The following is a 14,612-nucleotide window of genomic DNA, read 5'->3' on the forward strand; positions in this document are numbered from 1 at the left end:
TGGGAAGTTGGAGGTGACCATGTAAAATAAAATATCCTTAATTAGCACCAGACAATGATGATGCTGCATGTACAACAAAGTGGGGACTTGTCTTTTATTTATTTATTTTCTTTTGTTTTGGAAGGGGACTTCACTTCCATGGTTTAATATCATTTCATCAACTAAGGACAGCCTATATATATATATATAGACCAGCATATATCATCTCAGGCTCTTTACTTCTTCCAGTACTAATTCATTACTTTCTTGGTAACGAGGTGACCGTGTATGTGTGTATCTTTGCTACTTTATTATTTATGTGGAGAGTTGAATTTGGATCCTCTGTTGTTTTTAGTCAATGGATTATATATATATATCCCTAATTCTTTCAATTTTGCTTTTGTAATAAAAAAGAAAAGACTACAGTTTTCTTGGTCAATTAATTAATTAATTCCCTTCTCAAATCACCGACCTTGTTTTGAATTTTACAATCATTAAGCCTCACTTGAGTCTAATTACTTGATTTTTGTAATATTAATAACTGGAGAGTCTTGACAGTGGAATTTTCAACTATAGCAATCATAGCTAGGGCATTGCCACTTCGATCCCTGCTTGTAACATAATGGGTTTGTACTTGAACTGACCGAAAGTCCTATTTTGCTGCTGAAGGAGGCGGAGGGGTCACCTTCATCATCTTTTTTTTTTTTTTTTTTTATATGATAATAGAAACGCACACATGAACCACATATGTATCCCTCAAACTCACACATATACAACGCACACACACTCGTACAAATGCACACACAAATGCTATTCACAATATTCGAACCCTCTACATCTACAATGTCTTCTCTTTGTCCCCGCCCTTTTCTAATTTCTTTTACACTCAAAACAAATTAAATAGCTAGGGTTTTGCAAACTAGCTACATTAATTCATTCTCATGTATCTTCTTCATATTTATATATACGTCCTGTAATGTCTCTGTAGATATAAATTTTGTGGTAAGAAAAAGCAAGGCAAGAATAACTAAGCTCACCAACACCAAAATTGTGAGAATGGGTACGTTTATTGGTGAGCTTGACTATTCTTCATAATGGAGAATAGTCATTAATATACAAATAGATTATTCTTACTGATTATAAAGTAATCACATCCATTAAATTATTAAAATTCTCACAGTCATACTTACTCTTTATTTTATACCAAACATGGTCATACTTATCCCACGCTCATTGTGTCCTCACCTCATATTCACCTCACACCCACACTCATTCAATTATAAACCAAATGGACTGATGTGAGATTTAAGACCTGCTAAAAATATAGCGATTCCAAAACCAAATTATACTCGCAAGTGCACGAATCAATTGTAGTATAGAGCTGACAAATATGAGTGTTGTATCCACAAGGACTGAATACTAAATATCTGCAATTCCAACTCTTCGTAATTATCAGTGAAAACAAAATTAACACAAGTAGACAAACACTAAGGATACAATTTCACCAACTCTATTGCACTTAAATTATTTAGCCGGTAATTATCATTTCATTCATACATGTCAAATATCAAGTCCCCTAATTTATGTAATAGTCATGGGCATCTAACTTACCACGTCTATCCTTAATTGCAACCATCCATGGGCATTTGGATTGGCTAGGGCAATCAAGAACGCATTAGGATTTATGATAACTTCTGTAGTGGTCACAAAGACCCTAGCATATGACATTTATGTCAAAGTAACTTTGGTGTTAACAACAAGAAGTTGATCTCAAATTGGACATCGACATATGCCTCAATTTGCATCATGGTAATCAAACCTGGATGGTAACTAAACATCAGGATTTAATTATCAATAAAGCATAGCGAATTAACACTTGACATAGCATAAATAAACTAACAATTAATCAAACCAAATTTATTTAAATACAATAGAGTAGATCCATCGTCACCCTAATAAGAGGATTAATTCCTCATGATAGGCTTACACAAATAATATAACATACTTATAAGAACATCTCATTGTATAGTAATTCTAACTTCCTCTCAGCTACCCAATAACACTTCCTCACTTTCTGCCTCTCTCTGTTCTTTTTTTTTTTCTCCAGAAAAACTCTTCTTTTTCGAATTGTCTCAGTGTCTCAATTTATAGAAGTGAAAATCTACTGATGAGATGGAGAATACTAATGATATTCTTCGCATGGGTCCTTTCAATGTCGTATTTCGCAGTATTGATGAAGAGTTGAAGACTTTTAGAAGAGAAATGAGCTGTAATATTAATGTATACGTTAAAATCAATACAAATGGTTATATTACATTTATTGATGTCAAGACAAATATATATATATATATATATATATATGGACTTTCGATACCAAATGTAGATGGTAGTAAATGATGTGGGATAAATATATATACATATGTATATATATTTATCTACATGATAGGATGATTAATGGAATGGTGATATGTAAATATACAAATAATGCAAATGATCTATTTTACACTTAATATGATGCCACATGATTGAACAAAACTAGGCTTCATAATATGGTCTTTTTATGGAACAAGACCAGAATTGAAAATGGATTATAAGTTTTTTGGCCTAAAAATATAGAAATAAATATAAAGTGATTAAAAATATATTTGTACTTTAATTATGTAATAATCACTTGAAGCCCTATTTGTCATGACAAATGTCCATGATAAATTATCAATTAAAGTGTACATTTGAACATTTATCATGACCTATTAGGGTTTTTTTACCTGGGTAACTCACACAACGCCACCAACGAAAGATAGTATCCGTTGAGGGCCTTCAAAAAGAGTTGATTGCTTACAGGCAATCTTCAATTTAGAAGCCAATCTTGCAATAACTAAACCTTATGCAACAGCACAGGTTGTTGAGGGTCCATTCCCGGGGCCACTTAATCAAATTGCCACATTTCCTGTCCTCCCAGATTTGGGACTTGGGAGGGCCATTTTGCAGAAAAGTGTTAACATACCATTATGTACATGCTCCAATTTTCTTTTTACATGGGAGAAAATATTACTCTCTCTTTTTCATGGATTAAGGTCTTCAAAAACTAACCTGTATAGTCAAAGACGGCGATCCATCTAGTTCTCCTGCAACTTTAACGTCTTTCTTATTGCTTGTTCTGTTTCCTTTATTCGATTGGCTGGTTTGGACTCGTAAGGTAAAACTATAACTGGGGTAGCTGGTATTATGTCCCAACGTTCCTTCAAGAAAGTACGGAACCTCTTGACCATTTCCCTCCTGAAACTGAGCTCCCGAGTGAAGAGATCAATCAGAAGAAAGGCAAGAACGTACTTGAAGGGGATAATGAGAAGAATTGCAGCCCAAGACAATAACACCATTGCAACCTCGGTTGTTATCTGATAAAATATAAATCATTTGAAGTCTTAGAAGCCAAAAAATAGGAATAACAGAACAAAATAACTGGATAAAACCTCAAAATAACAATAATATCATGCTGCAGAGGTGGGTCCACAGTAGCCTTACCATGGAGAGGTTTCATATTAATAAAAGTAATATGATCTTACTTCTTTTTGTCTTTATAGTGTGTTTGGATTGAGGGATTTGGGGAGGGGAAGGGAATGAATAATACTTTTTTTCTCCCATGTTTGGATAGATAAAAATAGAAAGGAAAAAAAAATAGTTTAATTTACTAATTTATCATTATTTTTATGTTAAAATGTCAAGTTTTTAATTTATAAATAACTTAATTAGTCATCCATTCACTCCAAATGACTCCACTTTGTGGAGGAAGAATTTTAACAAAATTTTAATGAAATTTCTCTCCAATTCCATTCAAATCTCTTCCCTATTTTTTATAAACTATCCAAACAAGGGAATTGGAAAGAAACTCTCTTTCCTTTTCTTCATTCCCTCCAAATCCCTCAATCCAAACACTCTTAGTCTCCATATTCAAGTTTTTGTTTATTGTATTTATCAGTCCAATAGCTGGGATACACACCAAGTCCTCCCCTCCCACAAACACTCTCAACCCTTTTGATCACCTTAGGGAGCTAAAATAGCACCAGGAATATGTCATACCCATGCCTTCAAACAAGAAAACAATCCTTGTTTGATGACACTCCTGAGAAATAGCAATAATCATTTTTATTGAAAATGAAGGAAAACACACAAAATTATGCATGCAAGAAAAGAATGGTGGTTAATGGCAGTTTACAAGAATGGTTTATTCTTCCAAATGGCGTTTAATATTAAAGAAAATATTGGGGACTATCTTGTTAAATTGTTAATCATTCGTCGGAGTGCCATTGATGGTGAACAATTTTGGTGGAAGATGACAATAAAAGGCACAATCTATCTTGATTATGTAGTAAGATTACAATATCTATAAATTGACATGACATTTAAAAATTGTTAATAGCATATTTCAACAAAGTTCTCTAATAAGATAGGAAACCTACCTGGGGTTGGCCCGAAAGAACAATGGTACGAATTTTCAGAAGTGTGACGTTCAGATTCTGGAGATAATTTTCCATATCATCCATGGCATCTCTCAAAGCCATTATCTTTTGAATAGTATTTGATGGAGGCTGATCACGGATGGTAACTTTTCCAAAAGACCTTCCAAGGCGGCCTTGCTCCTTTAGGCCCTTTAGTGTTAGCATTACAGCTGCCAAAATCATCATCATTGTAGGAAACACATACGGGAGCAAATTTCTGAATATAGAAGCAAAAATGTCAGCTAGATTCAAGTTCTACAATCAAAAAATTGATGGTCATTTTAAAAAAAATAAAAATATAGAACAATTAAGCAACAGAAAATGCTTTATATCAACCTTGCTGGTTAGCAATGCAAAACTAGCACACCTACTCCCGTGCAAAACATATATGCTGTTATAGGGAGCACAATAAAGTTTTTCAACCTTTTTGAGAAGGGCATTTTATTTTTACTGCTCAACAATATCATAGCACACTACCTTTGACATTGCAAATTTCCTCACCATCAGTACTTTATCGAAATTAATCAACAAACACCTTGAATGAGAATTCAAACAGTTCAGATTTTCAGAAGGAAATCAAGAAATATTATCAAGAAGATGCCCCACCATTCGAACTAAATTTAAATGAGCTCTTGAAATGATAGCTGAAATACTGTGAAGGAAAGATTGCAAAAGTGCAGGTATGTCATAGATCTTGAAGTCAACGAATAAAAAATTAGTTGTTTGAGTGAAACTATAAATTAATTTGGTGATTTCCAACAAAACCTGGATACATAAGGCCTTTTCTCACCATTGAAACTGCTTACAGTTACAGTGAATCAAACCAAGGATTAATTCATTAGATTTCCTGTAAAATAAAACATACCTGAATATAATTGTGTAGGAAATGGCTAGAAAAGAGATGGTCAAATGTGGCTCCTCCCAGCGTCTAAGCTTTTCAAAATTCTTTGTAACTATTGCCAAAGGAAGTATAAGTTCCTGCATAAAAGGCATAATCAAAACCATTTAGCTCAAAAAAACATTGATGATTGCAATTTAATAATGACTACTTGACTATAAACCACTATCAAAGTAATAATAAATATGGACATTTTAAAGTAGGACCAGAAAGATTTCTTCAAGCATAAAGCCCACAGGAGGGATTTCTAGCTTCTTAAAACAGTAATTTTCGTAACCATGATATGGTTTTGGCATCTTTTTCTTCAAAAGTCAAAACATATTGGATTTGGAGCCAAAGCCAAACCTATAGAAAGATAAAAACATGAGTGAGAATGAATGAACTAGAAGTTTTATCAAACTACGTATCAGAAGGTCTATTCATTTGCATGAACAGGAATACCATGGAACAAAAAACAAAAAGGCCCTTCTCAGGTTTGTGTTTGTTAAGATTAGTTACTTCACCATTCCACCCAATAAGTTAGCTTGTTTGGTTTGTGACATTCACAGCATTTATACCATATTCTAACACTCCAATACCATGTTAAGATTAGTTACTTTACCATTCAATCCAACAAGTTAAATTGTTGGGTTAGGGCATTTCACATCATTTATACATATTCTAACAGTGTTCACAACAACAAGAGATGCCTGGGACTCAGGTTCTTCTCTTTATCCAATCTGACCCTTGCTTGATAATCCAACCATCAAAACTAAAACCATGAAAACCTTGAGTGCCACAAAATAACATACCGCACCCTACGAAAGAAGAAAAGCAAAACCTATAAAATAAAATTTTATTGCTGCTGGCCAGCATTAGGCAGGCATGGTGATAGGGAGTTCAAATTTGGTACTGAAGTGGAACTTGTGTCTCTCTAGGTCTTTTTCTTCAGTTATTGTATGATTGAACCTCAAATGGCCCCCTTTATTCTTCAATATTTTAAAAGACTTCTAGAAAAAAAAATTTCACATTTTCATGCATTTCAGCTAAATTTCTGCTTCTTGTTTCTATAGTTTGCCAGATTCATTCTCCAATGTATTTTTCTACGAAATGCTTGTTTAATTTGAAGACCCAAAACATTGAAGTGGTTTATCCGTTTATCAGGAACCTAGCAAGGACTAAAGGTATAGTAGGAAAGAGATTTATATTATCAGGGGCTTATTATAAACCCTTTCATACTATATTAGAAAAGCATACCCCAAGAGCACGATTTTTTCCTTTATCCTTACATTATTTTATCCTTTTGTTTGACCTTAATATAATCGATACAGATTATACATGCCATGATAAAAAAAATAATAAAATACTACTTTGTGGTGCAGCAATATAATCTGCTTATTGGAAATTAAAACCTGAAATAGAAGACACCAAAAAATCAGCAAAAAGTCAAACCTTGAAAAGGTCGATGTTACTCGGTATTCCTTTCAGTGTTGCAGCATCAATTGTTGCTTGAGTTCTCTCGACTACACGAAATTTTTGTTTGCTTATTGCTGCAGCCCTCTCTACCAGAGTTGCATCAGCAACAACAAGATTTTTACTCAGTACCACCCCTTGTCCTGCTGAAGAATTCTTCCAAAAATTAATGGAAGCATTAGAAGCCCAAGAAGGAGACTTCATCCACTTCTGCAAGTAAGTACTTCCGTCTAAGTCAAACACATGATTACTAGTCTCTACTGCCTCATCAGAAGGGCTTGCTCCTGTATCTGCGAGCTTTGTAACTAATGGTCCACCCCAATAATTCACAGCAAGAGCTTGGCAAACAACATCGCCATCAGGTGCAATTTGCAAATAAGAGAACTGAACTAGTTTTATGGGATCATCCAACAACTTCCGCATAAACTGAAGTGCCTGAAGTCTTGCTATACTACAGATGCCACTGGTAGTTGCCCTTTCCTTCCCTTTGTCTGCACCATACACTATAGATATTGATTGATCACTATCCTCAGGCCCAAACTCACGTATGAAGCTATGTAAAGAGATAACTTCATTGATGAATGCATGCCAAACATCTCGTCTAAAGTCACCTCCAAAGTCAACAAATTCTAGGACCCATTTCTCTGACCTGAATTAAAATTCAGTGTTGAGATACAAATGAGCATAGAGATTTCAACATGATTGCAGATAAAAGAGATTAGTATACTGAAACAGTAAAACAAAGAGCTTGTGGCCTGGTGGTAGGCAACTCCTTAAACTTGCACAAGGTGCAAGGTTCAATTGCCCCCTCCTGTGAAAAATAAAATAAGAAAGAACTAGTATTTTTCACGAGTGAGAAACAACACAAGGCCTAAAGGAGCAAAAATAAATGCACCTATCTTTGTAAATCTTAAGCAGAAGTAGATTCAGCACGATGACTACATGGACTCTATACCAAGTCATGAGCGATATCTTTGTAAATCTTAAGCAGAAATAGATTTAGTACAAATAAACTAATTTATTACACATTTTTGTTTAAATCTGATTGAATCTGATTTTTCAGGTTAGCTTCAAAACTGGGCTATCCATCGAGCCACATCTTTAACTTATAAAGGATTTATTAGAAGCCAGCTGTCTGACATGAAAAATGGTATTTCAGTTCTGTACAAATGCATTCTTACCAGTATGATGAGAACTCAAGTAAACCAGAGACTGTTATCAAGAAGCTTACTCACTCAAGCCCAGATGAAACAGATACTGCAGAGTCAAAAAGAACTGAACCCAGAGGTCCAACTTTTGTTTTCTCAACCTGTAACCCATCTCTTGTAAGATCAAGTCGCATAGCTTCTTTGCGCCCCAGTAGTTCGGCTGCCTACAATTCATAAGGATATAAATGATAAAGGATAAATGTCACTTCAGTCAAACACATAGTAGCAAAAGAAAACTTTACTAGATATTCATTTCATTATAACAGCATAATCACCAACAGAGTTCTAGGACCAATTTAAGAAGATTTTCATTGTAACATAAGAAACTAGTCGAAGTTCAATTTTGACATTCTATGTGTCACCTATTTCTTCAGAAACTTCCATGGAAAAGGAATTTAGGCTTCAATGTCATGACCAGCCTAGCTAAAAACGTTAAATACCTCAAAATAGAGTGCTTTTTCAGTCAACATAAGTTTCCCAGGCCATGCCATGTTATTCTCCCATTTAAGAACTGGTCGCTTCCTGCTAGAGGCGATGCATAAGACTTTCTCATTTGTTAGCTGAGGGAACTCACGAATCTGGTAAGACTTCCTTCCTTCATGCACCCTGTATTAAATGCAGTAAGAACTGAGACAAGCAGAACAGACCGCAAAAATACAGCAGATGCCCATATGCACAATCTTTTATGGATTCATGTGGCCAACCACAATTTATTTGGGATAAGGACTTTGATGATGATAAGATACCCAAAAGCACAATTATAAGCCTAATAAATATTGTTTGAGAAATAGCACACTTTTTCTTGCGAATCTGAAGTTGAATATAAATTAAAAGTCGTAGAGGTAGTCCTAAAAGTGAGAGAATCTCCAAAGTTGGATAGCTTTCCTTGATTGGCACATGTCCATGAAGAACCTATTGGTTCCGGAATATAGAAAGGAGCTGTCTGATAAAATAAATAAGAAAAGAAAGGAGCTGTCTGTAGTGTAAGAATATCTGGAAGTGCACTGAAAAGAAAGGCCCAGCTAGAAGCTCATTATAAAGGCGGTGCAAAGAGTTATAGAAAAAAGGGACCAGTTTGGCTAATGAAGAAACGTTTTAAATTCTGAGCAACTGAATTGTTTGTTAAAACAATATGAAGTTATCAATCGTGGCAGCAATCCTAGTGACCCAATTATGGTCAATTAGTCATTCAGTGAATAAAAGTGCAAGAATTTATAAGAAACTGATCTTCCCATAAAAGTATTTCAAATGAAAGATATTATTCAAGGATTGATTGTAAGAGTGATATTTTTCTGGTTTTCCTAAGGAATTGTAATTTGAATCTTTATGTTCTTTCTGTGCATTTATCCATAACTATATAGCAGGGCACTCACTCTTCAGGATAAAAGGTTAATATTCATTACGACGCAAACTGGAATCCATAAAGTAGAAGGAGATCGAGTTATAGTCTTCCAGGTAAAAAAAATAAGGGAAATGGATCAGATAATGTACAAAGGAAAGGGAGGCCAAAAAAGTACTAAAGGAAAATAGTAATGAAAAGACTTGTTAGCAACCACTAGACAACTTCCAAACAATGCTTCTCTAGAACATATCATCGACACAATTTTAAAATGGAGAAAGAACACAACATAAAGTGAGAGAAACGTAAATTCAATTGAGTCAGTGCTTTTCTTTCATTTACATCCAGCAGAGGCAACCTGAAGTATCCTCTAAACTACAAGCTTCCTTTACTAGCTTGGCTGTCTCCAGTTCACCTTATGATTTTGAACATAGTGTAGACTTGATAAGAAGAAGTCATGAGAGAATTATCATCAGATAACCCGCACAGATAAATGAAGAAAATCGTGAAGCTTACTTGAGAAGTTCATCAACATAGGTCAGCCATGAATTTACGGAGATGCCCTGTTCATCACCAGCAAGAGCCTTGAAAAGATTATGTACTGTCGATCGATCAGCCACACCTGATACAGCTGGAGCAATGCGAACAAAAGCCTCTTCTAGTACAAGCTTCCCCTTAAAAAACAAGAAGAATGTAGAATATTCAAACTAAACACTCAGAAATTATTTTATAAGATTGAGAAAGTAGATATTAGATGAGTCAAATACAACCACAATTGAGCAAGAGTTGAACTCTATAGATAAATGGTTAAAGTGCCCCGAGTACTAGATAAATAGTATAAGATAAGTCATTGATATTTGTTGTCATATTCTGTTTAGTATGATTAAAGTGTTATCCGGACCATAGGTTTGCTGGAACGAGTAGCTCGTAACAATGAGATAACATTCAAGTTCCAGTAAAAGGATCAAATCGCCCCCCCAGGGGGGTGGGGGGGCGCTTTGTGTGCCAAAGGTTAATACTTTTGCAATTCAGATTCTCTTAGAAGCCCAGCAAATCAACACAACTTTAATATTAAGTTGAAGAAAGGGAATGACAGCAGAATGAATGTTGGACTGGGTTTAAGGAGACATAATTAAGAAAACTATACTCTAGCTGCCAAACAATTGTAACATCCAGCCTTACAACTGTTTGCATCAAGACCAGCATGTCTGAGAAAATGGTTAATCACTCTCATGACTCATCATCATCATCATAGCCTTTATTCCAAATAAATTGGGGCCAGCTACATGAACTGTTAGTAAGAGTTGAAGTCCATTAACTGAATCCTTTCCCCCTATCCATTCTTATATAGAGCCATGCCTTCCCTATTCCTAGATAATCCACATCCTTTCTTATCACTTCCATCCACGTCATTTTTGGTCTTCCACTCCTCTATTTATTATCTCCTACTCGAATCTTCTCAACCCATCATACTGCTGCATGCTAAAACGGTCCAGCACTCTCTCCCTGCTAATTCAGCCATTCCCATCAATGCTTTTCCTTATCTCCAATATTGTTTTGGATTTGGTCAGGTTACACCTCTAAAAATTGAGTAAGAAACAAGCTGCTGAAGCAAAAACTAATAATTTCAAACTGAATATGCAAATGCTTCAAAAGATGGCAGAACAACTATGGAACTATAAAATAAACCTGAAGAGAAGCTTTGTCTGGATCATTGGCATTTGAATTATTTTCTGCACAATAGGGATCCCCCCAAGCAAGCATTGTGATGAAGATTAGCCTCTGAAATGCAGGTTCCTGCAAAATATAATATTTGACCAAGAAAGCAGAGCCGATCAGAAACTTCCTAACTCCAAAATGTAACAATAGTTGTGATTACACAAACTTTCTTACTTTCAGAGACTGATATGGTAGATAGAAATTTCAGAAAACATTTTGATTATATAACAACAATACTCATAGAAATTCAATACATTCATGTGAAGTTCCAAATGCTGTAGCAGAAAAGGAAAACAAGAGAGAAAAAGACTATGCAACGCTGACCAGTCTGCTATGATAAGAAGAAGCTTGTGAAGGCACTGAGAGCTAAGCTGCTTGAAAAGCTATCCCGACCTTTCTGATGTCGTGCTTAAGAAAGCAAACAATTTGAAAGGATTAATGGAGGTAAAAAACTAGTGACATCAGGGACAGATATCCTCATGATGTTGGTCAGTGGGTTGCGACTTAAGATTTTCTTGAATAAAAACAATATGATCATACTTTGTTTTTCTTGTTTTTCACTAACTCTTTCCTTCCTTTGGTGCTACCCATGCATACTTGCTCTACAACGAGAAGCAAATCCCCGCCTATTAGCGTTCCTTGTTATAACTATTAAATAAACTAATAAGTACTCTTTTTCCAATCACTGAAAATCAAAGCAGAAGAGTGCAACACCTCATAGAAAATACAAGATAAAGTAATCCTGATGCACCATTTTTTAACTGAAGAACATGCAATCAAAAAGAATGATTCTCTAAACTGATTTCAGGATGAGAGAAAACATATGTTCCTGCTAACTTTGCCAACCTTGAGGCAGGGATGGATACCAGAGCTATGCCTTGATAAGAACCTAAAGCAACAGTACTCCACCAAATTTCGAGCATCCTTGCACAGAGGTTCAGGGACAAGTGCGTTGAATATCTTTTGCATTTTCTGCCCTGTCAAACCATTCATCCTGCATGGCTCATCTTCCAAATGTCAATTCATAACCCCTTCATCAGTCTTATGGCAAAGAAGATTAAGTAAGTTCTGAACATGAGGGGAGAGAGAGAGAGAACAAACAAACACACACACACACACACATCTTCATTTTGATATTTCAAACTTATGGGAATATTTCAAAATTGGTTTTCCACTTAAAAATAACTTACGGGTCTATGCATCTAATTGGCAGGATCCAGCAATCATTTCTCCGTAAAGAAAGGAACTCCAACAACAAATAATGGCTGGATTACCAATCCATCCAAAGAAGTGCAGCGTATTTAATTCCATGTTCTTCTTCTAGTGCCTTATTGTTTAAGAGATGTTACAAATTTAGAAATAAAATTAGTGATTTAACTTCAGTGATAGTGTTTTTTTGTAAAGTAACTTTCGCCCAAGTAAAAAAAACCTATAGATTCCAGAAAACAGTGTAAGAATTTTCAAACTTTAGAGAACTGACATACAGTTTCTCACCTGCTAAATTGCTCGATTGACACAATAGCAGCTAATGAAAGAATTCCATTAGGGGTCCTACTATGAATAGTCTGCTCCACCAAAAATATTTCCTCCATCTCTTGAGCATCAACCACATCTTCAGGATCAGGTTTTTTGTTTTTGTGGGGCGAAGTCACCTCATTCAAGATATGCTGGGTTTTAGACAGCCATGAACTCAATTTTTCTTGCACTGCATCTGCCAGAAAGTAGGAGAACAATTCATAAATAACTAGTTTATTTAATTCACGAATTCTCAACGGGGAGAGCAGAATAAGGGTACAAACAGATGGACCACAGAAATGGGCAAAGCCAACCAAATTGATTGAAAACAGATTCTCAGTGTGAAAATTAACTCATTAAGAAAGACTCCCACATAATTTACAATCAAATAAACTAACAACCAAAACAAACAGCAAAAAAAACTTGTGAAATTGGAACAAAGAAAGGTGAACTTACTAGTATCAATGTCACTGAGCTTCCATTTATCCCCAAGAGACTGAACCACAAACTTGAACCTTAACTTCTCATCTCTAGAACCCCGACAAGAGTATCCAAACTTACAAAAACCTCCTCTGTACGGAATTGAAGAATTGGGTGTTAATTTCAAGTGGGTGACGGGAAACTTCGAGAGCATCTTCCTTATATGTGTAGGGAGGGGAGTATCCAGATTCAAAAATTGGAATTCATATCAGGATTTTCAGACTCTGGAGCAAGACCTTGTTCGAAGCAGAAGGTGGGTGTGGCGTAATAAGGATTTGGCAGTAATGGGTATTCCGAACTGTATAAGGATCGAGGAAGAAGGGAGAAGTCGGTCTAGGCCACGTTTGTCGTTCCGGTAATGGACCCATGTGCTTGGTTTCCGTTTTTCACAATAACGGATAGCTCTAGTGGCGCTGCACGTGCTATTCTATTTAACAGGAATCGTGCAAAACAATTAGAGGTGTCTCTATTTTGTCTAATCCAGATTAAATCAAATTTGATAATAGTGATATGTCTAAAATCTGGATTAAAACATATAAATTTTGTCTTTTTTACTTGCCCGGACCCTAACCTGGATTATGTTATTGTCCGATTTACTTGTCTGGATTCGGTCAATTAAATACGTCCAAAATCCAATATGAATTAGGGTCCGAACATGTAAATATTTCTTAAACACGTAATATGTTCAACCCGAAACGGATTTTCCCTCCTAAAAACAGTATCACATCGGATCCTGTCTTACATAGTAAATCTTAGATACATATCAGACATTATCTTAAGTAGTAAATCTTGCGTATCCAAGTCTCTCATGATCTCATCTCACATGTACCTCACAATTACAAGACATTTGACCTATGTGGGTGGCTTCAAAAGAAATTATTTGATAGGAGAATTAAACCTAAAATATATTATTCTCTTTAGTAAGAGTTGAATCATGCCAACTTACTATCAAGTCAACCACTTAAAGTTGAGATATTTTAGTTTTTGACTCCACAAAATTGTGTTTTGCAATAATGATGTGTGTCCACTCACTTTCATTTTTGAGTTGCAGTAGGCTCAATTAGAGCTTAATTAAATTTTAAAAAATTCAAAAAAAAAAAAAATAGTAGATGCAAAGTATTTAGTGTATAGACGTGTGTTTTTTAAGGAAGAAAAAACTAAATTCATTGACAAATACATAACTGCTTTTGGTTTATTCCTGCTGGTTTGGTTTTGGGTTTTGATGAGTTATTATAATCAGGGCTGCAAGTCGCCATGTACATAACTGCTTTAATTGTGTATCCTTTTACACATTTTTCGTGGCTAATAATAAGTCTGAATCAAAGTCTCAAGACTCTCAACTCATGAAGCTGCATAAAGAACAGAAGAATTCACTCTTATTGCACTTAATCTTTCAAAGATTTGAAAGTATAAAGAACAGAAGAATACACTCTTTAGACTTCTCTATAATCTGTGGACTGTGGTAAAGGAACAGAGCAAATTCTGGATTACTTGGTTCATTAGTTATAGTACCCAGACCCCAACCC

At 35.2% G+C, this 14,612-nt stretch overlaps 1 protein-coding gene across 3 annotated transcripts; it reads right to left on the reverse strand.

Moving 5' to 3' along the window:
* Positions 1-1,861: 1,861 nt before the first annotated feature.
* LOC119984469 lies at positions 1,862-13,486 on the reverse strand. Of its 3 annotated transcripts, XM_038828440.1 has the most exons (12): positions 13,063-13,485; positions 12,586-12,802; positions 11,938-12,085; positions 11,062-11,169; positions 9,889-10,046; positions 8,474-8,639; positions 8,061-8,197; positions 6,805-7,474; positions 5,341-5,453; positions 4,437-4,692; positions 3,070-3,374; positions 1,862-2,246 (listed from the first exon to the last, which is right to left on the reverse strand). In XM_038828440.1, exons 1-11 carry the CDS (start codon positions 13,238-13,240, stop codon positions 3,096-3,098), a joined length of 2,430 nt encoding a protein of 809 aa, XP_038684368.1. In that variant the 5' UTR covers positions 13,241-13,485; the 3' UTR covers positions 1,862-2,246; positions 3,070-3,095. The 3 variants fall into 3 exon arrangements, with proteins under 3 accessions (XP_038684368.1, XP_038684369.1, XP_038684370.1); XM_038828441.1 differs by lacking the exon at positions 13,063-13,485 and having other exon boundaries at positions 11,938-12,098; positions 12,586-12,716; XM_038828442.1 differs by lacking the exons at positions 1,862-2,246; positions 3,070-3,374 and having other exon boundaries at positions 4,440-4,645; positions 13,063-13,486.
* Between the last annotated feature and the right edge of the window lie 1,126 nt (positions 13,487-14,612).

The sequence above is a fragment of the Tripterygium wilfordii genome, chromosome 18 (genome assembly GCF_013401445.1).
Source record: "Tripterygium wilfordii isolate XIE 37 chromosome 18, ASM1340144v1, whole genome shotgun sequence".
Lineage (NCBI taxonomy): Eukaryota > Viridiplantae > Streptophyta > Magnoliopsida > Celastrales > Celastraceae > Tripterygium > Tripterygium wilfordii.

What these genes read in the sequence shown, in the direction of transcription:
- LOC119984469 (XM_038828440.1), bottom strand. Translation starts at nt 13,240, where the DNA reads ATGCTCTCGAAGTTTCCCGTCACCCACTTGAAATTAACACCCAATTCT. An exon ending in CAGACAAAGCTTCTCTTCAG is followed by an intron (nt 10,047 to 11,061) that starts GTTTATTTTATA and finishes TTGTTTTTTAAG; the next exon opens with GGGAAGCTTGTACTAGAAGA. An exon ending in AAAAAGCACTCTATTTTGAG is followed by an intron (nt 8,198 to 8,473) that starts GTATTTAACGTT and finishes TATGAATTGTAG; the next exon opens with GCAGCCGAACTACTGGGGCG.